The following is a 21,718-nucleotide window of genomic DNA, read 5'->3' on the forward strand; positions in this document are numbered from 1 at the left end:
CACACACAACACACACACCGTTGGCGGTGCGCTCAAAGTCATCTGTCAGTTGTGTAGTTGTGCAGTTACCCAAAATGAATGACTCCTGAATGAAGTTAAAACCCATCATGTCACTTATATGTGTTTTTTAAACCAAGTGATCAAAGTGCTCGTTGCCGCTGCGATCAGTGGTGCGGATAAAGTGTTTTCTCGTGTGGCTCGCGCACACGCCGCAATGTCAGCACTCGGACGCGTGCTTCAATCCGTTCCGTTGCGAATAATAATTGCATTATCGAACGTTGTGTCGTCATGGATATTGTAGTATTGTATTGCTAAATCCCCCGACCACTATGTCGGTCTGAGACAGCGAGACCTAGACAAGACCGAGAGGTCCGAGACCAAGACCAAAGACTGTCAAGGCCGTGACAAGACCGAGACCACGTAAAAGTGGTCTCGAGACCGGTCTCGAGACATACATCACTAATGTACATGTTTTCATTTTTGAGAGAATAATGTTTATGCGTGGATATTGAAAAAACTAAAAACTAAAATTTCTGAAATAAGGCCACAAAACACAGTAAATATGTGTCAATAAGACTTTTGACCAATGGATGTCATCGCCTATAGTTTTTTTCTTCAAAATTATGTGAAAATAGTCTTGCTTTATCGTTCAAATAAAACCATACATTGATTTAAATTGATGTAAAACAGGTTTTGCTTGGAAAGCCAATATGCAAGGGGGGCGTGAACGAGGAGTGGTTTACACCTGAATTACCACCCACTCTGCATAATGATGAGCCATTCACACAGGTGTGAAACTGGCTGAGCCACAATGCAGACCTGCCAACCTGTACGCATTTTGCGTAGCGCATACGCATTTTGACATCAAAGTACGCTGGTACAATTTGTTTGTCTAAACTACGCAAAAACCTGGTGACGCCTCTGCACGCGCAGTCCTCAAATCATTAGAGTTCTCAACGGGTCGGGTCGGCCCGACAAACCCGACGGGACCCGCGGGTTCGGGCCGAGTTTGGGTCGAAAATATAATAAAAAAAAAAACACATTTATTAATCATCGCTGCTGTTCACCGTAAAGAAAGTCTGGCTGCTGCGTGTAACGTGCATCATGGAGAGGGGCGGGGGCAGACCTGACGCCTTAAGCCTGGAGAAGAAGATGGAGTTGGTGAGAAGTAAACTTGCCGCAGGTGAATTCACCGTCGCTACTACAGCCTATTTATATATTTAAAGTGTATTGTTTCAGTTGTTTGTATTGTTAAAAGGTGTGAACATTAAAGGTTGATTTGAATTCCCGTCTGCTGGTCATTATAATACGTGTATGAGAGAAAAAAAAAATCCGACGCGGCGTCGGGCCGGGTTCGGGCAGATAATTCATGTTTATGTGTCGGGTTACATCGGGTCCGGGCTTTAAAAGCCACGGGCCGGGTCGGGTCGGGTCGGGTTGTAATTTTCAGGCCCGTTGAGAACTCTACCCTGAATCAAGCAACAGCAAAAGAAGAAGAGTTAGACCAATCATAGCGCTGGATTCATTCCCCAAATAGCAAGCGGGGATGATTGACAGATGCGTAAGGCCTATCATTAAAAAGAGACTGAAAATCGACACCAATAAAGAATCCCGCTCGATCCGCCTTCCACTCCCGCGGCCGCAGTCTGGCTGATTTCATGAGCGAGGACAGTAACGTTACAGTAGTCACTGTACATCTGACTCCTGAAGGTAAACAGGCTGGGCTGGGCTCGATGTGGAAAGTTGAAATATTGTACTGAGTTAACCTAATCCTATGGATTCTATGATCACACGGATCGCATGGATTATCTTAAAATACTCCGTTCTTCATGGTCACTCAGAAAAAGAGGAAGACCTCATTCAGCCACGCAAATTATAAAATGCTCAAGAAATACTGAACAATAAATCTTAATAAACTTGAAATCGCTATGGCTTCGTGATTATGAAAGTGATGTGATCATTTGTGGATTACAGATAAACAGGCGTTTATTAATTAATTCTCAGTGCTAAGAAACGTAGCCTTCATGTGTTACGTTATTGTGTTAATAATAACTAAAGTACCTAATTATGTTACATATTTGTTTTGTATGAAAACTAGCGTGTTCGTTATGGATTAAAAAGTACCGTTGTATCAGTGCTGCGCGAGCTCTCTCACAAACACGGACGCGCGCACAGAGAGAAGATAATTGTAAAATTAAATTTGACGGGTTAAGTTTAAATTTTGTTCTTGCTTGTTTTTGTTTTTGTTTTTTTTCTGTGAAAATGCCAGAAAGCATTTTGTATTATCCATCCTTGTTTTTAAAATTCGTTAAATGACGAACGTTTTCCTGTTTACAGCCCTTATATGTCGGATTCGTCTAACTTACCGGTATACTTGACATTCTTTTTAGAATAAGTGATTCGTTATGCTATTATTGGGCTCCTGTCTATTCATTGTCAACGGTTTTCTATAGCCTAAATATGTTTTGGCTAACATTTATTCAGCTAATGCGTGTCCTGTTTAAAATGTGCAATGTTTAAATGCAAAGACAGCACGTCACAAATAGAAGCCCTTTTCCCTGTGGTATTTAGTATCATATTTGGATTAGCCCATCTTAATTGTCTTAATTGTCTTTTTTTTTTTTTTTTTTTTTTTACAGTTTTATAGTGGTTTCTTAATTTTAGACTAGTTGACCAGCACACATTTGATGCAATGCAATATAATGCATGTGTGTCGTCGTCGTCCACCCCCCACCCCCCCCTTCGCCGTCGGTACGCAAAAAATAATTTCAAGGTTGGCAGGTATGCACAATGCAAGGACAAAAGATATTTAGAAGAAGACTTATATTGACCATTTAAGATTTTGCTTACATCTATCTTGTAAATATGTTTTGCTATTTTATTAAAAAGGTTACAATTACAACAATAATTACAATTTCAACAATATTTTAAGTGTACACTTTCTTTGTAAAAACAAAAATGATTATATGCCTACATTTTATCTATGTATTCATTACTTTGAATATAGCCAACATCTTAGTTGATGACTTTATTTTTGACAAAAATATTAGGCTATTTTATATATAGAAATTGCTAAACAAAAGCTTATTTGACAAGGCAGTGTATTCTACAGTAAAAACTGTACCCAAATCTACTAAACAAAATGTTGTCTTTCATATTTCGCCTGACTGTAACATTGTTTTCATGAAACATTAGGGCATATAAATGTTAATTTGCAGTTTACGTTGCTAAACTGTTTGTTTTACTCATCTCAGTATAGCAATACAGTTTGCTAAAACATCATCATTCGTTGACGATAGGCTTATTTACTTTAAATCCAGGAAATTTGTTAATGAAAAAATTATTAAAATTAAGATACAATTGATACAAAACGAAATTCGTTTTAAAGAAAGGATTTGTACTTTCTGTTTTGAGGTCTCTGTGAAAGTTTGAAAGTCTTAGTGTTTTTTTTTAGAGCTCGCGTCCATAATGGAGAACTGTCACGTAATATTGTTTTGTTGTCAGCTGTGGTAAACAGCGCGCATCTATGCCATTCATTCATTCATAAACAGAAACCCGAGAAGGAAAAACTTACTAGTATTCCTCAGCTCGTATTCCTCGTATTCCTCATTATTCCTCACAGCGCTGCGAGACGGTGTAAGCAAGTAATGATCTGAATAAACTTGTGTTTTGGTTTTCTCGAGCTGATACGGAGGGGGGCGTTCACAGGATTGCGCGGATTACCTCAGCCATTTGCGTTTGAATAGCGTGCGCTCTCCGTGGGCGGAGTCACATTACATTTGAATTAGCTCTAATGAGGTCGACTGGAATCGCTCTCTTTTAATACAGATTTCACAAGATGAGAATATTTGTTTTTTATATAAATTACTTCATTTACAAGAAGAGATTTCAAGCTTCATAAAGACATATATCACGTGTATGTGTGAGAAGTATTCACTGAGTTATGATTCATTTTCGGACGTGTTTCAGAATGGACTACACGGACAGAGAGAAGGCAGAACTCGCTTCGTGTTTATTTTTCTTTATTTGTCGAAAAGCACAACACTATGTTTTTATTGTGAGTATACATAAAAATAATACACATTTAACAGAATCGATTGATGTATGAAACTCCTATGGAAAATCAAAGTCAACAGAGTATTTATGAGTTTCTTTTACACTGATAAAAAAAAAAGCGAGCTGGTACCGGCGATACCGTCGACCTCAGGGGGTTAATAGTGAGAATTGGACCCTAAAATAAAGTGTTACCTGACTATAATTAATAAAACATGATTTCAGCGATCTCTTTTGTACAGTTAAACATGCTTCAGCTTTCAGACATTCACATTGAAGGTTTATATATGCAAACATTTGGATTCTGCCAATACAGCATTTGTTTTTGGACTGCAAGGAAAAATAAACACAAAATAATGAGATGTCAACAAAAAAATTACAGGCAGTATTAGATGTACTGTCATGATGTATAAATGCTGTATTTTAATTTATTTTTGAATGCTCCTTAATAGTCTGTAATAAGTATAATAAGAGACATTTCGTATTGCTTTCTTTTGACTTTGGTGTGACAGGAACTATGGGGATCATTCAGAAAACCCTTTCATGCGCTGTGTAAAGCGGTCGTGACATGAGGAATCACTTTATTTTTTTAATCTAGCACTAAAACCAGTGTTTCTGGCAGAACGAGGGTGGAAGATAATCATGTTTTGCAAAATATGCTTGATTTTTCTGCAAAAAAAATTAACATTATACACTAGCATCAAAGAAAATGTGTAAGGAAGTAAATAGGCACGCCATGACCCGTGTAAAGATGAAACTGGTCTTCTGTCACTGAGTCAGACGGCAGAGGTGGAGCCGCCCGCGGATGAAGGGAATGAGACGGAGACGGATCTAAACGAGGAGAACGAGGAGCCCAGCAAAACCTCCAGTGCCAACCAGGTGATCTCGGAGTAAAACCTATGCATGTCTCGGTCTGTAACACTTTATTTTACTGTGTCCTTGTTATACATGTGTTGCATGTACTTACCATAGTAATAACAGTAAACGATGCATAATTACATGCAACTAACCCTCAACCAAACCCTAATCCTACCCTAACACTATAGTAAGTACATGGAGCCAGTTTCACTAAGATAGACTTTGACTATGGCTTAGATATAGTAGATAGTCAGACTTCAGATAGACATCTAAATCAGACCGTTGCACAAAGCACTTAAGACTCTGACTATCTTAAGTAGGACTACACTGCAATGCATTCTGGGTAAAATAAGACACTTTTCAAAACAAAAAACATGGCGGATCGAGTAAGCGCATTCAACCGCTCAGTGCAGTTTACCCCAGCGGAAAATATGTGTTTGTTGGAGTATAACAGTTACAAGGACATTTTACTAGGGAAATTTAGCGGAAATGTAGTAACAAGAAGAAATGTTTAAATTATGAGCCATTTTCCCTTTTCTTTTGGCTGTTTGTAATGTAACTGATTGTTACTGCTGGTTGCCAAGGTAACAGTCTTAGACCTAAGTTAGCCTGGGCGTAAGAGATGTCTAATTATTTTGGTCTAAATTAAGTCAGTCTTTATTTTTGTGAAACAAAATTTTAGACTTGTCTAAGACTATAGACCGGTCTAAAATAGCTTTGTGAAACCGGCCCATGTAGTTGCTTAATATTACTCTGTACTTCAATATAGAATTACACAGTAACAATGGCACCTTAAAATAAAGTGTAACCGACGTCTTTTACAGTCTACTGTCACTATTCATGATCACAGCGAGATTTGTTCATTGCACTTGTGTTCTTGCATCTTCTGGTCTTGATTTTACTCTCCTGATTCTGTTCTTCAAGCCGATGTTCAACATGGCGGAGTACCATCAGCTGTTCGTGGGCACGGAGCGGCTGCGCGTGCCGGAGATCCTGTTCCAGCCGTCGCTGATCGGAGAGGAGCAGATGGGCCTGATGGAGACGCTGCAGTTCGTCCTGGAGCAGTGAGTGATCTCGTAAACAGCCAACACTTGATTTTACAGTGTCTGTCACACATGTTTCATGTGCTTTCTGTTGTAATAACAGTAAATTCTACATATTTACATGTAACTGATTCTAACCAGTAAGCACATGTTGTTAATTAACATTACTCAGTACTTAAATGTATAATAACACTGTAACAAGGACAGCTTAAAATAGTGACACAAACCCGTGAAATGATATATCAGTGTATTTCGACTTGGGCTGATAAATGTGTCTCAGCCAAACTGATTAAAACTCAATCTATTATTCACACGCTATATGCACTCGCCAGCATTAAGGCCTCGATTTACTTCAAGTGAAGCTGAAGAATGTGATGTCATTTCAAGCAGAATCCGGCCAAACAATGCTTGTTTGGAGTTTGTTTCCGGAAAAGTTGGCTCTGGCTGGTAAACGCCTTCGAACTACCATTGGGCTGTGGTGATTATGTAATAGGGGACATCTTCTCCGGTTGGTTTACTCTGGTTAGTCCGTCGAGGTCAGACGCAAGTGAAAACATGAACACACACACATATCCACATCACTGTGATCAGATGCTTTCTGAACGGCTGTTTTCTCACCGCTGTTATTTTTGTTGAGTGTTTATTTTGTTATTGAGAGGAAAGTGTGCAGCACATATTTACATATTCATGAATTAGAATAATGAATCTTGGTTGTGAACGTGTTTTTAATTACACATTGTCATGAACAGTGGGTAAGTAGACAATGCAAGTCTCTCGAACCTAAATATATCACAGTAAAGGTTGCCAGTTCAGTTTGAGCCGGACATGTGAAGTTCAGTGATGTAGTCAGTTATGAGCTGCGTAATTCAAGTTCATCATTGTTTGGGGAATCATTAAAAAGGTGTGTGTGTGTGTGTAGGTACTCTCCAGAACAGCAGGAGGCGCTGGTGAAGAATGTGTTTTTGACTGGAGGAAACCTGCAGTATCCTGGACTGAAAGAACGAGTGCAGAGAGACCTGCTCGCCATCAGACCCTTCCAGTCACACTTTAAGGTCTGAATATCACAGTCTCAACTGATTCAATCATTCCACACGCGATCCCAAAAAGTGTTTATATCATAGGGTAATGGGAATATGGGAATGGGAGGTAAATTAAGTCATTATGGAACATTTTGTGGCACATTAAGGCCCTTTCCCTCCAAAGTCGGATATTTTGGGACAGCGTTTATCATGAAGAAAGACTGAATAGAAACAGTGGATGCAGATTCACATATCGGAGCATTTGGTGGAACTAATGTACTGAAAATGGCTTAGAAGACCAAACATCACTGTGTAAATAGTGAAGATGTGTTCATGAACCCTTTAAACTACAGACACAGCCTGTGTGGAAAATCACTCTCGAAGTCTTGGGTTTTGATGCCACAGAATAGACTTTATTATCAGAGATACAAAGAGCAGAGCAACTATAGTCTGACTTTGCATCTGCTTATATACACATGATCTACGTAAAGGCCTGGGGCCGGCTGCACCCGCTGTGCGGACGTAAATGGGCACTAAGATAAGACTCACGCACTACTAAATATTTTGCATTGCACCATTAAACTTATCTGAAGCGTAACTCTATGTATAAACTAAATATTTACGGCAGCCTCCGATCAGGAGTAACGGTTGGAATAAGACAGACTGAACTGCATCAATAAGCTCTTCTTTTACCTGACAGACTTCAGTTCTTCAGACATATGATAATGCTGACATTTAAACATTTACATTTTAAGGCGAGACACTACAGGTGAATAGGGTAACATTTTTAACTAGCAGATATCACCATGAAACTTTCCCAGTTGATTACCTACATTAAGATGAGAAGAAAAATGTATTACAAGTTTTCTGTAATTTAATGTTTAACTATGGAAATTAGGCAATATCTAATTAAATATGAGCTAATTTGCATATATTTTAAAAAACGATATCTGAGTATTGGATAAAGCCAGGTTAAAAATTAATTTTTCATTGTGTTCACATATTAGATGGGAACAAAATTACAGCGGGATTTATGGATATCTACTTTTGTTATCCTGTAAATCAGAAAATACTGTCAATAGCCTTAAAAAAAATATTTTCGGCATGTTTTTTGGAATAAAATGTTATATAAATCAGGCTAGGAATAATATATTTACAAATCCCTCTGTAAATGTCTTCATAATATAACTAGGTACACGACTGGAGAGTTTGGTGTATATCGGTGCTACTGAAGTGGAGATTTCGGACTTGGAGAATGAGAGAAAAGTCATTTTGAGAAAACGGGCTTTAAAGATTTATCATCAGCCAATGAGATTGCGCATTCAGCACTTTTACTTTCATGATTGGTTGCTGATAAAAAGGAAATGACCATATTTGGATCCGACAGCATTGCACAGCAGAGAGAGAGCTTTCCAGCGGTGTGTGTGATGACAGGGAGCAGACAGCGATCGCGGAGCAGCGAGAGGATTTACAACGCCAACTTTTGTTGAATTTTTGAGAAATCTACAGACGCAAACAGACAAAGTGTAGTACAATAAAGACCTAAATGTGTATTTCTGACTTTTTTTCACCACAATTCTGAAAGAAGACATGTTATTGAAGACAAATATCCAAAAATCTCAAAATTGACCTGTAAAAACTCAGTGTTTTAGCGCAATTTTCTCACGTCATAACGTAAATGTTTTCGTGTTTTTTTTTTTTTTTGTGCGTTCCCGAGATTAGACCTTCCTTAACATAATGCCGAAAACCCGAAGTCTCTAGGTGGTCTGGTTGAGGAGTAGATAGAAGTGCAAGATTGGTGCGCACAGACAGAACAGAAATCATGAGTTAACAAGCGCAATTTTGTCCGGTGGTAAAATTGCGCTAAAAAAAGATGTTTTTGCCTGCCGTGTCTGTCCTTAAGAGAGAGAACAGAACATTATTTGAATAGATTGCTTTGTTAGCGGCTCTTCAACGCACACCCGTCCTACAGCGCCGCCGCCGTGATCTGCATGTCAAATACAATCAGTCATAATCAATAAATCTTATTTCTTATGTTTTTTGTATCATTGCTTAATTATTTTTTCTCATTAATTCGTTTCTGAATGTTAATTACATATAAAAACACTTGTTATTCAAGATTAAGTGTTGTATTTAATGGAATCATATTTTTACAGTTAGTTAAGTGAGATAGAAGAAGTTAGAATGAAGGATAAACTGAAATTCACAGCGTTTCAACACAACTTCTGCTCACGTATTTGAAGGCTGCTATTGGATCATCGAGGCTAAACGTCATATTATGTGACTACGCATCACTTTACGGAGAGCTTACGACCTTCTAGCTGCGTTCTGCCTGAAGAACAAATGGTGTGACAGAATAAAGTACAGAGTTAGTTACAAACTAGCTAGTAGTCACTAAGCCTCTAGTGTGGACTTCACGTTCCAGTTTAAGAAAGAACTTACGAACGGCTGGTGCAACCATCGAGAGCGGGCCATCGTCTGTGGTTTTTCTTTATGCATTGCGTTTGGTGTAAAATAACCTTTATTCTCAATTCTTAAAGCTGTCCATTAACCAGCCTTGAGGTTTAATATTTATGTTTCAATGTTTTTTTTTTTTTTTTTTTCAAAAGTTCCATAAATACTTTCGGTGTGACTAATGTAAAAGCATCTGACACACTTTCCCCAAGCATTAACACTTTAATTGTTTAATAATTAATAGCTAATATTTAACGACCACAAAAAGTCACATAAGTTTTATGCATTGGAAATTGATCAACTTTGAAATATTTTACGTAACATAATTTACTTTTATGTATTTGTGTGGCAGGTGTCTCTGGCGAGTCGGCCGGCTCTGGACGCTTGGTTCGGGGCTCGGGAATGGGCCCTCAGGAGCCCTGCTGAAGATCAGGGCTGGATCAGCCGTCAGGATTACGAGGAGAACGGAGGGGAATATCTGAGAGAACACTGTGCTTCAAACACCTTCATACCCATGAAACTCAATAAGCCCACACCAGCCGCTAAACACACACTCATGGGCAAACTGGCGACGGACACAAGCCTCCCGGACACCATCAGCAATGACACCGACAATGACATCTCCCTGTCCTAGTGACGCGTGGAGGTCTGGACGACATTCCTACACATCAGTTTGAGGCCTGTTTGTACAGTTGACATGTATATTTGACAAAATACTATTAGTGACCAAATTTGTTTGTTTAGTGTTTTAATTAGTGTACACATTAAAGCCAGGTTCACACTATGATTTTGGCTGTCTGAGAGAAATGTTGGGAATCCTAAAAGATTCCTCTGATTCCAGAACAGTCTTTGATCCTGTAGTTTGACATGTTCACCGACAGCAGATTTATTAAATTTCTGCTCAGATTAAATTCTGCCAATGTCAGAAGATTTTGACGTAAAGTCCTGCAGTGTGGCTTCTCCGCAAACGCTTTGCCGCAAACGCTCGATATTCGTCTCAATCGCGTCTTCCGTGCAAGTTGAAAAATTTCAACTCGAGGGGAAAATTCGCTTGACGCTTAGAAATTTTGTTGTTGTTGTTGATGTGCGTGAAGACACTCCTTTCACTCTGAGTGATGCGAAAAACAAGAAACATCCCGCAAGTAACGCGTTGTGAATATACACTTCGCGTTTGGTGTGAACACACCATTACAGTGTGACATGGCTTACAGCAATGATGATCATGTTCGTACAAACAGCAACAGTTGTAAAGGACTGTTATAAATTATACCGTGTGAACCTGGTTTTAGAGAACATGTGAAATGTTTTCACATCCTGAAACACATCCTGTTGTTGATGTGTATGTTTTTCACACAGACAAATACACACTCTCCAGCCACTTTATTAGGTGCAGCTGTTCAACTGCTCTTTAATGCAAATGTGTAATCAGCCAATCACAGGGCAGGAACTCAATGTGTTTATCATGTAGGCATGATCAAGATGATCTGCTGAAGTTCAAACTGAGCATCTGGGGTCTCATTTATAAAACTGTGCGTAGGATCCTTACTTAAAGTGTACGTGCGCACAAAAGCCAAAAATGGCGTACTTATAACGCCGTGCGTACTCCAGAACCTGTGCTAAATTCCTTTTAGAAATCCCAGTCAGCGGAAGATTGTGCACATAATGCGTCTCCACCTCAAAACAACCATATATGAAGCTTACAACGCCTAGTTTTACTATGCATGAATTGGGAAGAAAGCTGATTTAAGTGACTTTAAGTGACCTTAATGCTTTGACCAACTCCAGGGTTTATAGAGCACGGTCTGAAAAGAGAAACTATCCAGTGAGCGTCGGTTCTGTGGGTGAAAATGTCTTGTTGATGTCAGAGGAGAATGGCCAGACTGGTTCAGCTGATAGAAATGCAAGAGAAACTCAAATAAGCACTCGATACAACCGAGGTACAGAAGAGCGTTTCTGAACACACAGCACGTCCAGCCTCGAAGCAGACGGGCTTCAGCAGCAGAAGACACACACCGGTGACACTCCTGTCAGATGAGAACAGGAGATGGAGGCTGTAATTCACACATGCTCACCAGAACTGGGCAATAGAGGGTGGAAAAGCGTTTCCTGGTCTGAGGAGTGTTGATTTCTGCTGAGACATTCAGATGGTAGGGTCAGAATGTGGCGTAAACCTCTACCTTCCATCTTCTAATGGATACTTCCAGCAGGATAATGCACCGTCATAAAGCTCGAATCATCTCAGACTGGTTTCTTGAACATGACAGTGAATTCACTGAACTCAAACGACCTCCACAATCTCCAGATCTCAGTCCTATAGAGCAGCTTTGAGATGATGTGGAACAGGAGATTTGCATCATGGATGTGCGCAGCCTATAATATTTTATTTCAATATGGACGAAAATCTCTGAGGAATGTTTCCAGCACCTAGTTAAATCTGCTTCAAAGACTTCAGGCAGTTCTGAAGGCAAAACGGGTCCGACCCGATACTAGCAAGGTTTACTAAGGTGGCCATTGTGTGTTTGTGTGAGAAATCCTTCCACAGGCTGTTCTGGTCTTCACGAATGGCATAAACATATTTCATTCATAAATCAAAAAAATTCAGCTGTCAGCCAGAGTGAGTTTGCTTGGAATAAAAAAATCCTCAATTTTTTATTTTTTTTTCTCTGCACCTCTCATTCTTTTGCACCGCTTTCACACCGCACCTTGAGTACCTCATTTTTTCCACATGAAATCACAGTGGTTTGCAGGCACACTTCATTGTATTTATATACACGTGTGCTTCACACAATATGCATCCGGTGCTTGGAATGCCAAAGCTGCCAAAATAATAAACATAAATATACAAAGGAATGAAAAACAAAAAACAAAAAAAAGTTTAGACCAAATAAAAAGCCAAATTGGTAATGAATAAAATATGATTTGTCAATGAACAAGCATCAGCCATGATTTTTTTTTTTTTTTACCTTGCGCTATACGCACAGGATTCCCGTGAACAGCTTGGCAGTGTGCCGTCCCTCTCCCATTGAAAATGAGTTGAGTTTGCGGATGCAGTGTGCCGTGTGGCAGTACAGAGGACGGAAGAAAGGGATGACTAGTCAGATGAAAGAGGAGTTTGGGCCGTCCACACATGTAAAACAATAATACAGAGTGGGATGTGGAAGTTGCTCTTTATTTGGGATAAAGCATGTATTTAAGTAAAAAAGGTTTAGCAGAGGATGGTTTCGATCCATCGACCTCTGGGTTATGGGCCCAGCACGCTTCCGCTGCGCCACTCTGCTCGCCATAGAAGAGCTCCTATTCACAGGTGTTTTCAAGTGGACTTGTGTTTAGGCACACATAAAGAGGACATGTGTGAGCTTTTCTTCAAGAAGAACAGAGAATGTTTATAAGTGAAGGAGTCTTAGCAGAGGATGGTTTCGATCCATCGATCTCTGGGTTATTTGTATGTATTTCTTTGTATGTTTATGTATTTATTTCTTATTTTGGCATCCAGACAGATGCACGTGGAGCAACACTTTCTATCTCAACACTTTTAATTTAACACTGGGAAATTTGCTGTGCAGGAGAGACTGATCTCAAAAGTAAAAAGTCAAAAGTCGTGACTATCAAAAGACCACAATGAGGCACTGCTGCAAAAATATGTGGCCATTATTTGTCTTACATGTGATCACAACAGCTAGAAAACCTTAATTTATTTTCCATTAAAATGTTATAGATTAAAGGTGGTATCAGTGATTTCAGGCCCAAAAATATTTTTATCACATTCATCTAATCTTTCCTAACGATCCGCTAGCTGCCCGCCCCATAAGCATGCCGTCAATAAAACGCGTCTCTGTAGGCAGCCTAGGCTCTGAGATCTGCACACAAAAACAAATGGTTTAGCCAAACACTCAAAACCAAAACAAATAGTGTTCCAACCAATCACCGACGGGGGGAGGGTGTTGTGAGGTTTTGTGCTCGTGCACGGCTGCACGCGAAGTCAGAGCTGAAGAAAAAGCTGGCTCAAAACCTCACAACACCCTCCCCCTGTCGGTGATTGGTTGGAACACTATTTGTTTTGGTTTTGAGTGTTTGGCTAAACCATTTGTTTTTGTGTGCAGATCTCAGAGCCTAGGCTGCCTACAGAGACGCGTTTTTTTGACGGCATGCTTATGGGGCGGGCAGCTAGCGGATCGTTAGGAAAGATTAGATGAATGTGATAAAAATATTTTTGGGCCTGAAATCACTGATACCACCTTTAATAAAGATAGTCCAGCCGTAACTCAGATGACAAACACTGAAGTGCTTCAAATGCAGCATCAGACATCCTGGAAGATCAGAAACTACAGGGGTTGGACAGTAAAACTAACAACACCGGGTTTTAGACCACAATAATATATTAGTATCGTGTAGTGCCTCGCTTTGCAGCCAATACAACAACAACTCTTCGTAATGACAGAGACATGTCCTGCACAGTGGTCCGGGATTTCGAGCCATTCCTCTTCCAGAACAGTGGCCAGGTCACTATGTGATGCTGGTGGAGGAAAACGTTTTCTGATTCCTCCAAAACACCCCAAAGTGCCTCAAACATATAGATCTGGTGACTGCGCAGGCTTTGGGAGATGTTCAATGCAACTTCCATGTTCATCAAACTATTCTGGCACAAATCTTGCAGTGTGTATTGGTGATCTTATTGGATATAATCCAGGTTAGTACCTAGACATCCCTTTCAGACAGCTTCCTTTCGCGTCGGCAGTTACTGCTGTTGGATGTGGTTCCTCCTATGTGATGGTGTGCCGACATTACACTGGATACCGTAGCTCTCGACACACCACAAAGACTTGCTGTCCTGGTCACAGATACGTCAGTGAGATGGTGGAGACTTGAAAATTAAGCTTTTCCCTGATATGGTTGAATCACGGAAGCAAAACCAGTTATTTTGCCAAGAGATCTCTTATTTATTATTTTATTACATGTCAGACATATGAGAGAAACAGGCATACAAGAGGAAGGTTACAGGAGTTTTATTCCAGATTTTACATGTTGCATTGCACACACACTCCTGTGCCAGATATAACTCATCCCATATCTCTCCTCAGCACACGTACAAACACAATCTGACTTCACAAAATACATTATACAAACTATTATGAATACTAATAAAGAATAATAATACTGAAAATAACATTAAACAATACAATTTTAGTCTTCCTCATTAAACTCATTAAACTTTACTCCCTCTAATTGCATGTAAGTGTGAACTCGTGAAATCGAACATTTGTGATCCAGGGATCATTCTACCTTTAAACACAAACTCACCTGAATCAGTTCAAGATGTGACATCTTTAGTTTTTTATCTAAAATGTATCAAACATTTTTCAAACTCCTCTGTGGAACATTCTTTAACATGTCATCCGCAACATTATCTAATGTGTCCTGGACACTCGCACTGCCTGTCACATGTGAGGATTCGTATTCAGTGTCGTCAGGCTGTGTACATCTTAGCCTTTTCACGTGTTTCCAGATCAGTCCTGTGCAGAATATTTCTTATGGTCATTTCCAAGTCATTCTCTGTTGAATAGATTCACGGGGGCCGCCAGTCTTGAGCTTACTCAATGGGTAACAGAAATCCTCCTTGTTGGTTGATTAACTGTCTTTTTCTACTGACGCCAACTTTCTTAGCTGCAGCAATTTTGATTTCGTTTCTTCTCTTCAGTTTCTGATTTTGCTGTGGTGTGAGTGGTATAGTATTACCATGGAGTACATTAAGAGCTACTTCACACAATATTACAATGAACTCGTCTGTGGCAGACTCTAAATAATTTGTCTTTGTTTGGGTGTAGCTTTTAATAACTTTAAAACAGATAGGTTTCTTAAAAGTCTGATTTGTCTGCTCTGTCTTTTCCTTTGTCTACAGATGAGCTGATTAAAGAACAACATTCAGATTCTGCGTTGGCGGAGCTGTTCACTGCTGCGCTTCAGGACAGTGATGTACCAGATAAGATATTTAGACGATCTTGTAGTGTTCAGCGATAGTTGGGACTTGCATCTAAAATATTCTGAGGCAGTTCTGAGGAGTTTGTCAGAGGTAAGACTGACGGTGAACCTGGCAAAATGTGACTTCGCTCGGGCTACAATAACTTACCTAGGTAAAGCACCCCACATCATAACACATTGGCTCATTAACCACCTTCTGTTGGTGCCATCTTTACAGCAGAAAACCTTTTGAACCAAAGCTTTGCTTGAATTTTGTTGAGGGTGGAACTTGAAAAATATGTCTTGATTTTCTGATGTCGGTACAGTGAAGAAATCAAAGCTGGGATGGCTTCCTGACTCTGGCTCAGTCTATCCTCCTGAATCTGAATGAATGAATGAATAAATGTATAATAATAATAAAAGGTTATTTAAGTTTATTTAACATATAGGTGCAGTTCTTCACAAAATATGCTCATCTGTGTGTTGGCACACTGTTACCTAGCACTAAAATGCAAAAAGACAAATAATATTAATACTCATAAAATCTGCCCAGAAAGCCACACGGACAAAAAGGTGCAAAGTTCATGTGTAAGATGTGTTGGTCCTATATATCTGCAATGATCATAGCTGCAAAATCTACAAAGGATAGTAGCAAATTTTAATTTCTCTAAAACACAACTTAAAGATAAAAGATAAACATAAAACAAGGAACTTGTTTTTGAAAGAAAACAATATAATTTAATAGGATTTATTATTTAAATTTTATATTAATGGTTGAGTTAAGAACTATTTTCTCAGCACTCAGCAGTGTTTGTGGAATTAATATTTACTACCATCATTGTTAAAATGAGTAACTAGTTTACTAGTGCGAGCTAAATAATGCTACTACTGATTTCATTTCAGCTTACCAGTTCAGTTTGATTGCCATCTTCACTACTAGGCGGAGGCTCAGGTACAGGTAGGGAGGGGGGAGGAGTTCTTGGTCATCATCAGCAGGCGCTGGTTCATCATCAATGACCGTGGTGCTGGGTCCAGCCTCGCTATCCTTGGCCTTGGCTGTAAAACTAGAGCCATCAGAGCCTGCTGAACTGCAACATGCATAATCAGTTCATTTGAAGCATTTCACAGCTTCTACTTCTAATGCTTTTTTTTAACACATAACTTTTCAGCTCCACCTTTTCTTTTCTTCCCCCTTTCATCCACAGACAATTATTTGTTATTATTACATGGCTTGGTTGAATTCCAATGTAGAATGCGGTCTGTTATTTCTTGATAACAAGATAATAAGCTGCGAAGTATAACAGACCGCTGCCATGAAAAACAGAGCGTTGCTATGGACGTGGAACGGACTATTTTCTTTAGCGGAAGCAATACAATCGTTTTTTAAATCAATATTTTGTGTCAAATTATTTATTTATTTTGTAGGTAGCCATGTAATAAGCGGGATAATGTATAGAGAGGCGGTCGTTATAGCGAATAACAACCCCTTCAGGCTGATTCAAGACCGTCCTTTTCAGCCTGTCGGGGTTGTTATTCGCTATAACAACCGCTTCGCTATACATTATCCCTTACTTATCTTATCTGCTCAGAGACATGAGCTCAGTGAGGGTCGCCCGGTAAATGCCCAAATTCATGCCATTCATTATTATCCTGCACCTACTTTGAAAAAACAAGCTTATGCGTTTTTTAGGGTTAGTGGGTTACTATCGTTTGGTGCAGGCAGCGATGGGTGCACAAAAGCTGTATAGCACACATACTGAATACAGTATTGAAGCACAACTTCAAGAAGTCTAAGGAAGGTGATAAAGAGGATGGTAGAAATGAGGAAGAACTGCAACAAGAAAGAAGCTGCACTGAGCAATGCAAGACCTGGACAACATTTTTTACAACTTCAACTCAAGCAGTCTTTGAAACAAAATGTAATACTAAATTGGAGATGGTCAAATCTGAGCATAATGCATTTAGAGACATTCAGTCCATTCTGCTTGAACAAGGACAGATGCATCACATGAGTCAAATATCCAAAGGCATTCTTCAGATGCTTGTCCAATTCCTGTAGCCTGAAGAGCTCAGTGGCTCAAAGTACTGTAAAATAAAGCTTAGTGGAAAACCACGCTGATGACCCATTGCCACTTCTCCCAGTCCCAAGCTGATTCAGTGCCGCTCAGGATACTAAAACACAGGTAAGATGTAGTCTAACAATTTCTTTTCTAATTTTTTAACACATTTGCAGATTTACACAAGCAAGCCATCAGGTGGAGCACCTGAGAGAAACCAGGGGGTTGGTTCTCCAAATAAGACACACTCTTAGAAATACACTCGCGAACTTCCCTAAGCACTTCCCCTCGTGGGAATCCCCACCGCCATTTTAGAGAAAAAAAATATTTTCATGATTGTGTCGAGCAGGACGAGGCCGAGGGCCGTGAGGGAGCGGCGCGAGGTCGGTGGCGTGATAAATGATGAGCGACACCTGCGCGACGCACCGGTCTCGTATCTCTCACGGAGGAGCGGAAGCATAAAAGGAGGAGCGACGACAGTGGAGATCGAGAGAGGCCAGGCCTGGATTTTAGTTGATGTGACAGCAGCCCCGCTGTCACATCAAATAAAACATAAACATCAACTAAAATCCAGGCCTGGCCTCTCTCGATCTCCACTGTCGTCGCTTCTCCTTTTATGTTCTGTGTGAATGAGAAAGAGGGAAGTTAGCGCAGGAAGGGCATACAAACATGTCCTTAAACACAACCTCTGAAATCGCATTTCATTTTCCTGTTTATCACTGTAAAGCTGCTTTGAAACAATCTGTACTGTATAAAGCGCTATATAAATTAAGATGACTTGATGTGTAGGATGAGAATACAACATTGATTTGTAAAATACCATTGCTTTATGTTATAATGCTATAATGAAATCCGTCAAGCCCACTCTCTGCCCACAATCTCTGAAAGTAAACTACTGTAACCCTGTAACACGAGCTGCTCCGGAGCAGGTTATGTTTAGAGTTACTATGATAACTTGCATACCTTGAAAGTTACTTCCATTTTGGGAACTGAGAATTGAGATTATCCGCTAATGTATCCGTAATCTTACCCAGGTATTTTGCATAACCTGCTTTCTGGATTACCTCCATGGTAGGTTTACAAGAAAAACATACAGAGCACGCAGAGCTGCGAGGACCAGGGCAGTTGTGTATGACTATACCAAAGGACATCAGTTGCTTTAATAAGCAACAAAAGTTGCTTATTAAATGTGATAAGTGTTTTCTGCAAGAACTTAACTGTACAAATCCCTCCATGTGATCAAACTATCTGTGGTGTTGATGGTTGCAATAAAAGCCATTTGGTTTCTCTATTTCAGGAAGCATTTATGGTTTTTCGAGACATGTCCTGTGGCTTATTTGTGAGCCTTCTAAAAAATGAAGTAGTCTTCATTACCTGTGTACAACACCTTGATGTTGTCCCTATGAGACTAGTGTAAGAGTTAAAACATTAGAACATTATGTTAAAAGATGGAAGCTGATGTTATATTGAAATATTTGAATGTTAATTCAGCAGTATCTATTCTGTGTTAAAGAGCATGTTGTTGAGAGTACTTTTATTATGATGGGGGATATAGAAAGAGGCGAGCGGAAGGAAAGGAAAAAGGAGAAAAAAGTGAATAAGAAGAGAAAGAGGCTAAAAAGAGGAACTCATCAGTGTCTGAGGGTTTTACTTCTTTATTCCTAAAGTTATTTTAGGATTAAAAGCCCTGAGAACACCCACAAGTAAATATTACACTACGAACAGACTGTGAATGGTACCTTGATTAGCAATACAGTGCACTTTCCATCATGGACATGAAGCCCAGAGTTTTGTGATCTTAAAGAGCGTGATGGATTGTTAGGCGATAGAATATCGGTTAAATACACAGGAGCTAAACCATTTAGGGCCTTAAAGGTCAGTAGCAAAACTTTATAATTGATAAAGAACTTAATAGAGAGCCAGATGATAAAATTGGGGTTATATGAGCATATTTTCTTGATGTGGAAAGAACTCTAGCAGCTGCGTTTTGGATCACTTGTAGCTTGTTAATTGAGGATGAAGAACAACCAGCTAGTAATGATTACAGTAATCTAGTCTAGAGGTCATGATAGCATGAACTAGCTTTTCTGCATCAGAAACAGATCGCATGCTCCGGAGCTGAGCGATGTTTCTGAGGTGGAAGAAGGCTGTTTTTGTAACATTTGAAATATGATTATCAAAAGCTGTCTAATATAACACACAGGCCTTTAACTGTAGAGGATGAAGAGCTTCTGTATTCAGGTTTTTGGTCCAATAAGAAATATCCAAATTTAATAGAAGAACATTATCTTTAACACACTGTCAACTTGTCAATCTGATCTAGATGAAATAAGTACAAAAGTTTCATCAGTATAACAATGGTAACTAATTCCATGTTTCTAATAATATTACCAAGTGGCAGTATGCATACATGCATATTATAAATAGCAGATGGCCTCAAACAGACCAGTTTGGATGCAGCACTCCATACTTTACTGGTGTTAAAGTATGTCCTCATCAATAGTGTAGAATGCAGAACCGAAACCAAGTGAAGCTAGTAGTGAGATGCAGCCTTGGCCCAATGACAGAAGTCATGTGTAATTTTAACAAGCAGTTTCGTTTCTCAAAATGTCCAGTTGAGTGAGAACTGTGTTTAGTGATTTGCAAACAGTCTATTATACGGTACAATTGCAATTCGAGTGTAAAGTAGATAATGTGCTTGCAGTTTTGCAGTCTAAAGATTACAAACATGTGTTAATGGTTTCACTAAATGTGGACATTAAGTACCACTTTTAGTGGGCAAGCAATAAAAAAAAAAATACTGTTGGTTTAATAAGCTTGGGATAAATGGTATAATGTTTTTATTTTATAATTATAATGACTATTTTGGAGTGTCTATTCACACTAAGTGCAAATAGCCTGCCTTGTTGGTTGAGCCTTTGATAACTGGATCAGTGGTGTGGAGAGTAAGGTGGGCTATATTTGCCCAGAGAGGCATTTATTTTAAATACAAAAGAAGAACATATTTGAAAAGTGGAAATAAATACTAAATATGTTGTGCATACTGTGCTATATCTACAAGTACAAGGATCACAGAATCAGCATATCAATAACTTATTTATGTCATTGCTATGAGTATAAGGTGGTGACAGACGAGAAATGCAGTTTTATGCTTATCATGCTGTTAACATTTATTTAGTAATTTCGGCATTCCTAAAACCAGAAACAGAATGGTAAGAATCACCCACAATTCTAACATGTTGTTTCTGGTTTATGATGCAATACATTAAACCTTAATAAAACCAGTCCTCTGATACTAGCAAAAAGAGCTCAAAATGAACATTTGCCAAGTCTCAAAATTTTGACTTTGGTCAACTAATTAAACATTGTTACTGGCCAGTTTTTTTTTTTTTTTTTTTTTTTTTTTTTTTTTACTTTTTATGAATAGCAGCATAATACTTGGTTCAATGTCAGAATGATATTTAGTACTGCTACATTGTTGAATCAAGGAAATAAAACACATGGAGATCAAGGAAATACAAACTTAGAGAAACATGAGGAAACCAGTGACTCTAGTGAAAGTTAAAGTTTAACTCTAGTGAAAAATTCACTGTCAAGTGTTTATCTGGAAAGGCAAGCTTTTCTTTATTGTGTTTGACTTTGCCTTAGAGTACAACCAAACAAAAATATGAGGAACAAAATCACAATGGAACTGGTTTCCGTGAGTAGTGTTTCACTGACAGATTGCTTGTGCTGTTTGATACACATTTACTTTTAATCGGTTAGCAGAAGCTTTTATCTAAAGCGACTTGCAAATGAGGAGAACAATAAAAGCTATCAAAGTGCTGTGACAAGTCTCATTTTGTTCAGCACCATACACGTAACAAGGTTGTTGTTTTTTAAATACAAAAATAAATAGAAAGAATAGAACAATGAGTCGAAAAAGATGCATCTTTAGCTGTTTCTTGAAAATGGCTGCAGGCGCTGCTGTTTGGGTTATTTAATACAAGGCAAGCAACTTATTTGTCAAAGAAACAATGTAAAATACAGTTTTTATGACCATTTATTTTTTCTGGCTGATTTTAACATGAAGTTAATTCTGGTCTACAAGCCATGATAAACCTGCTCTTTCTGCATCATGTTTCAGACCAGATCTAAAATCCTCTCCCACTTTGCTGGAGCGATCCAGGTTTTCATTACAGTTTTATTTTGACTTTGGTGCTTTCATTGACCTTTTGAGTAATTTTATATTTAATGTTCCTCATTGTCATTATCAGTAACGGGTAGTGGATTTGTTCTC

At 39.0% G+C, this 21,718-nt stretch overlaps 1 protein-coding gene across 1 annotated transcript in view; it reads left to right on the forward strand.

Moving 5' to 3' along the window:
• actr5 (actin related protein 5) overlaps positions 1 to 15,822 on the forward strand; it is a 34,487-nt gene extending 18,665 nt beyond the window's left edge. The window contains exons 6-10 of the mRNA XM_081368823.1: positions 4,834 to 4,932; positions 5,836 to 5,975; positions 6,874 to 7,006; positions 9,780 to 10,073; positions 15,324 to 15,822. Of these exons, the coding sequence (XP_081224949.1) occupies positions 4,834 to 4,932; positions 5,836 to 5,975; positions 6,874 to 7,006; positions 9,780 to 10,061 (654 nt within the window). The 3' untranslated portion in view covers positions 10,062 to 10,073; positions 15,324 to 15,822. The remainder of the gene's footprint in view (positions 1 to 4,833; positions 4,933 to 5,835; positions 5,976 to 6,873; positions 7,007 to 9,779; positions 10,074 to 15,323) is intronic.
• Positions 15,823 to 21,718: the final 5,896 nt, after the last annotated feature.

Source organism: Scardinius erythrophthalmus (assembly GCF_964197995.2).
Source record: "Scardinius erythrophthalmus genome assembly, chromosome: 6".
Taxonomy (NCBI): Eukaryota; Metazoa; Chordata; class Actinopteri; order Cypriniformes; family Leuciscidae; genus Scardinius; species Scardinius erythrophthalmus.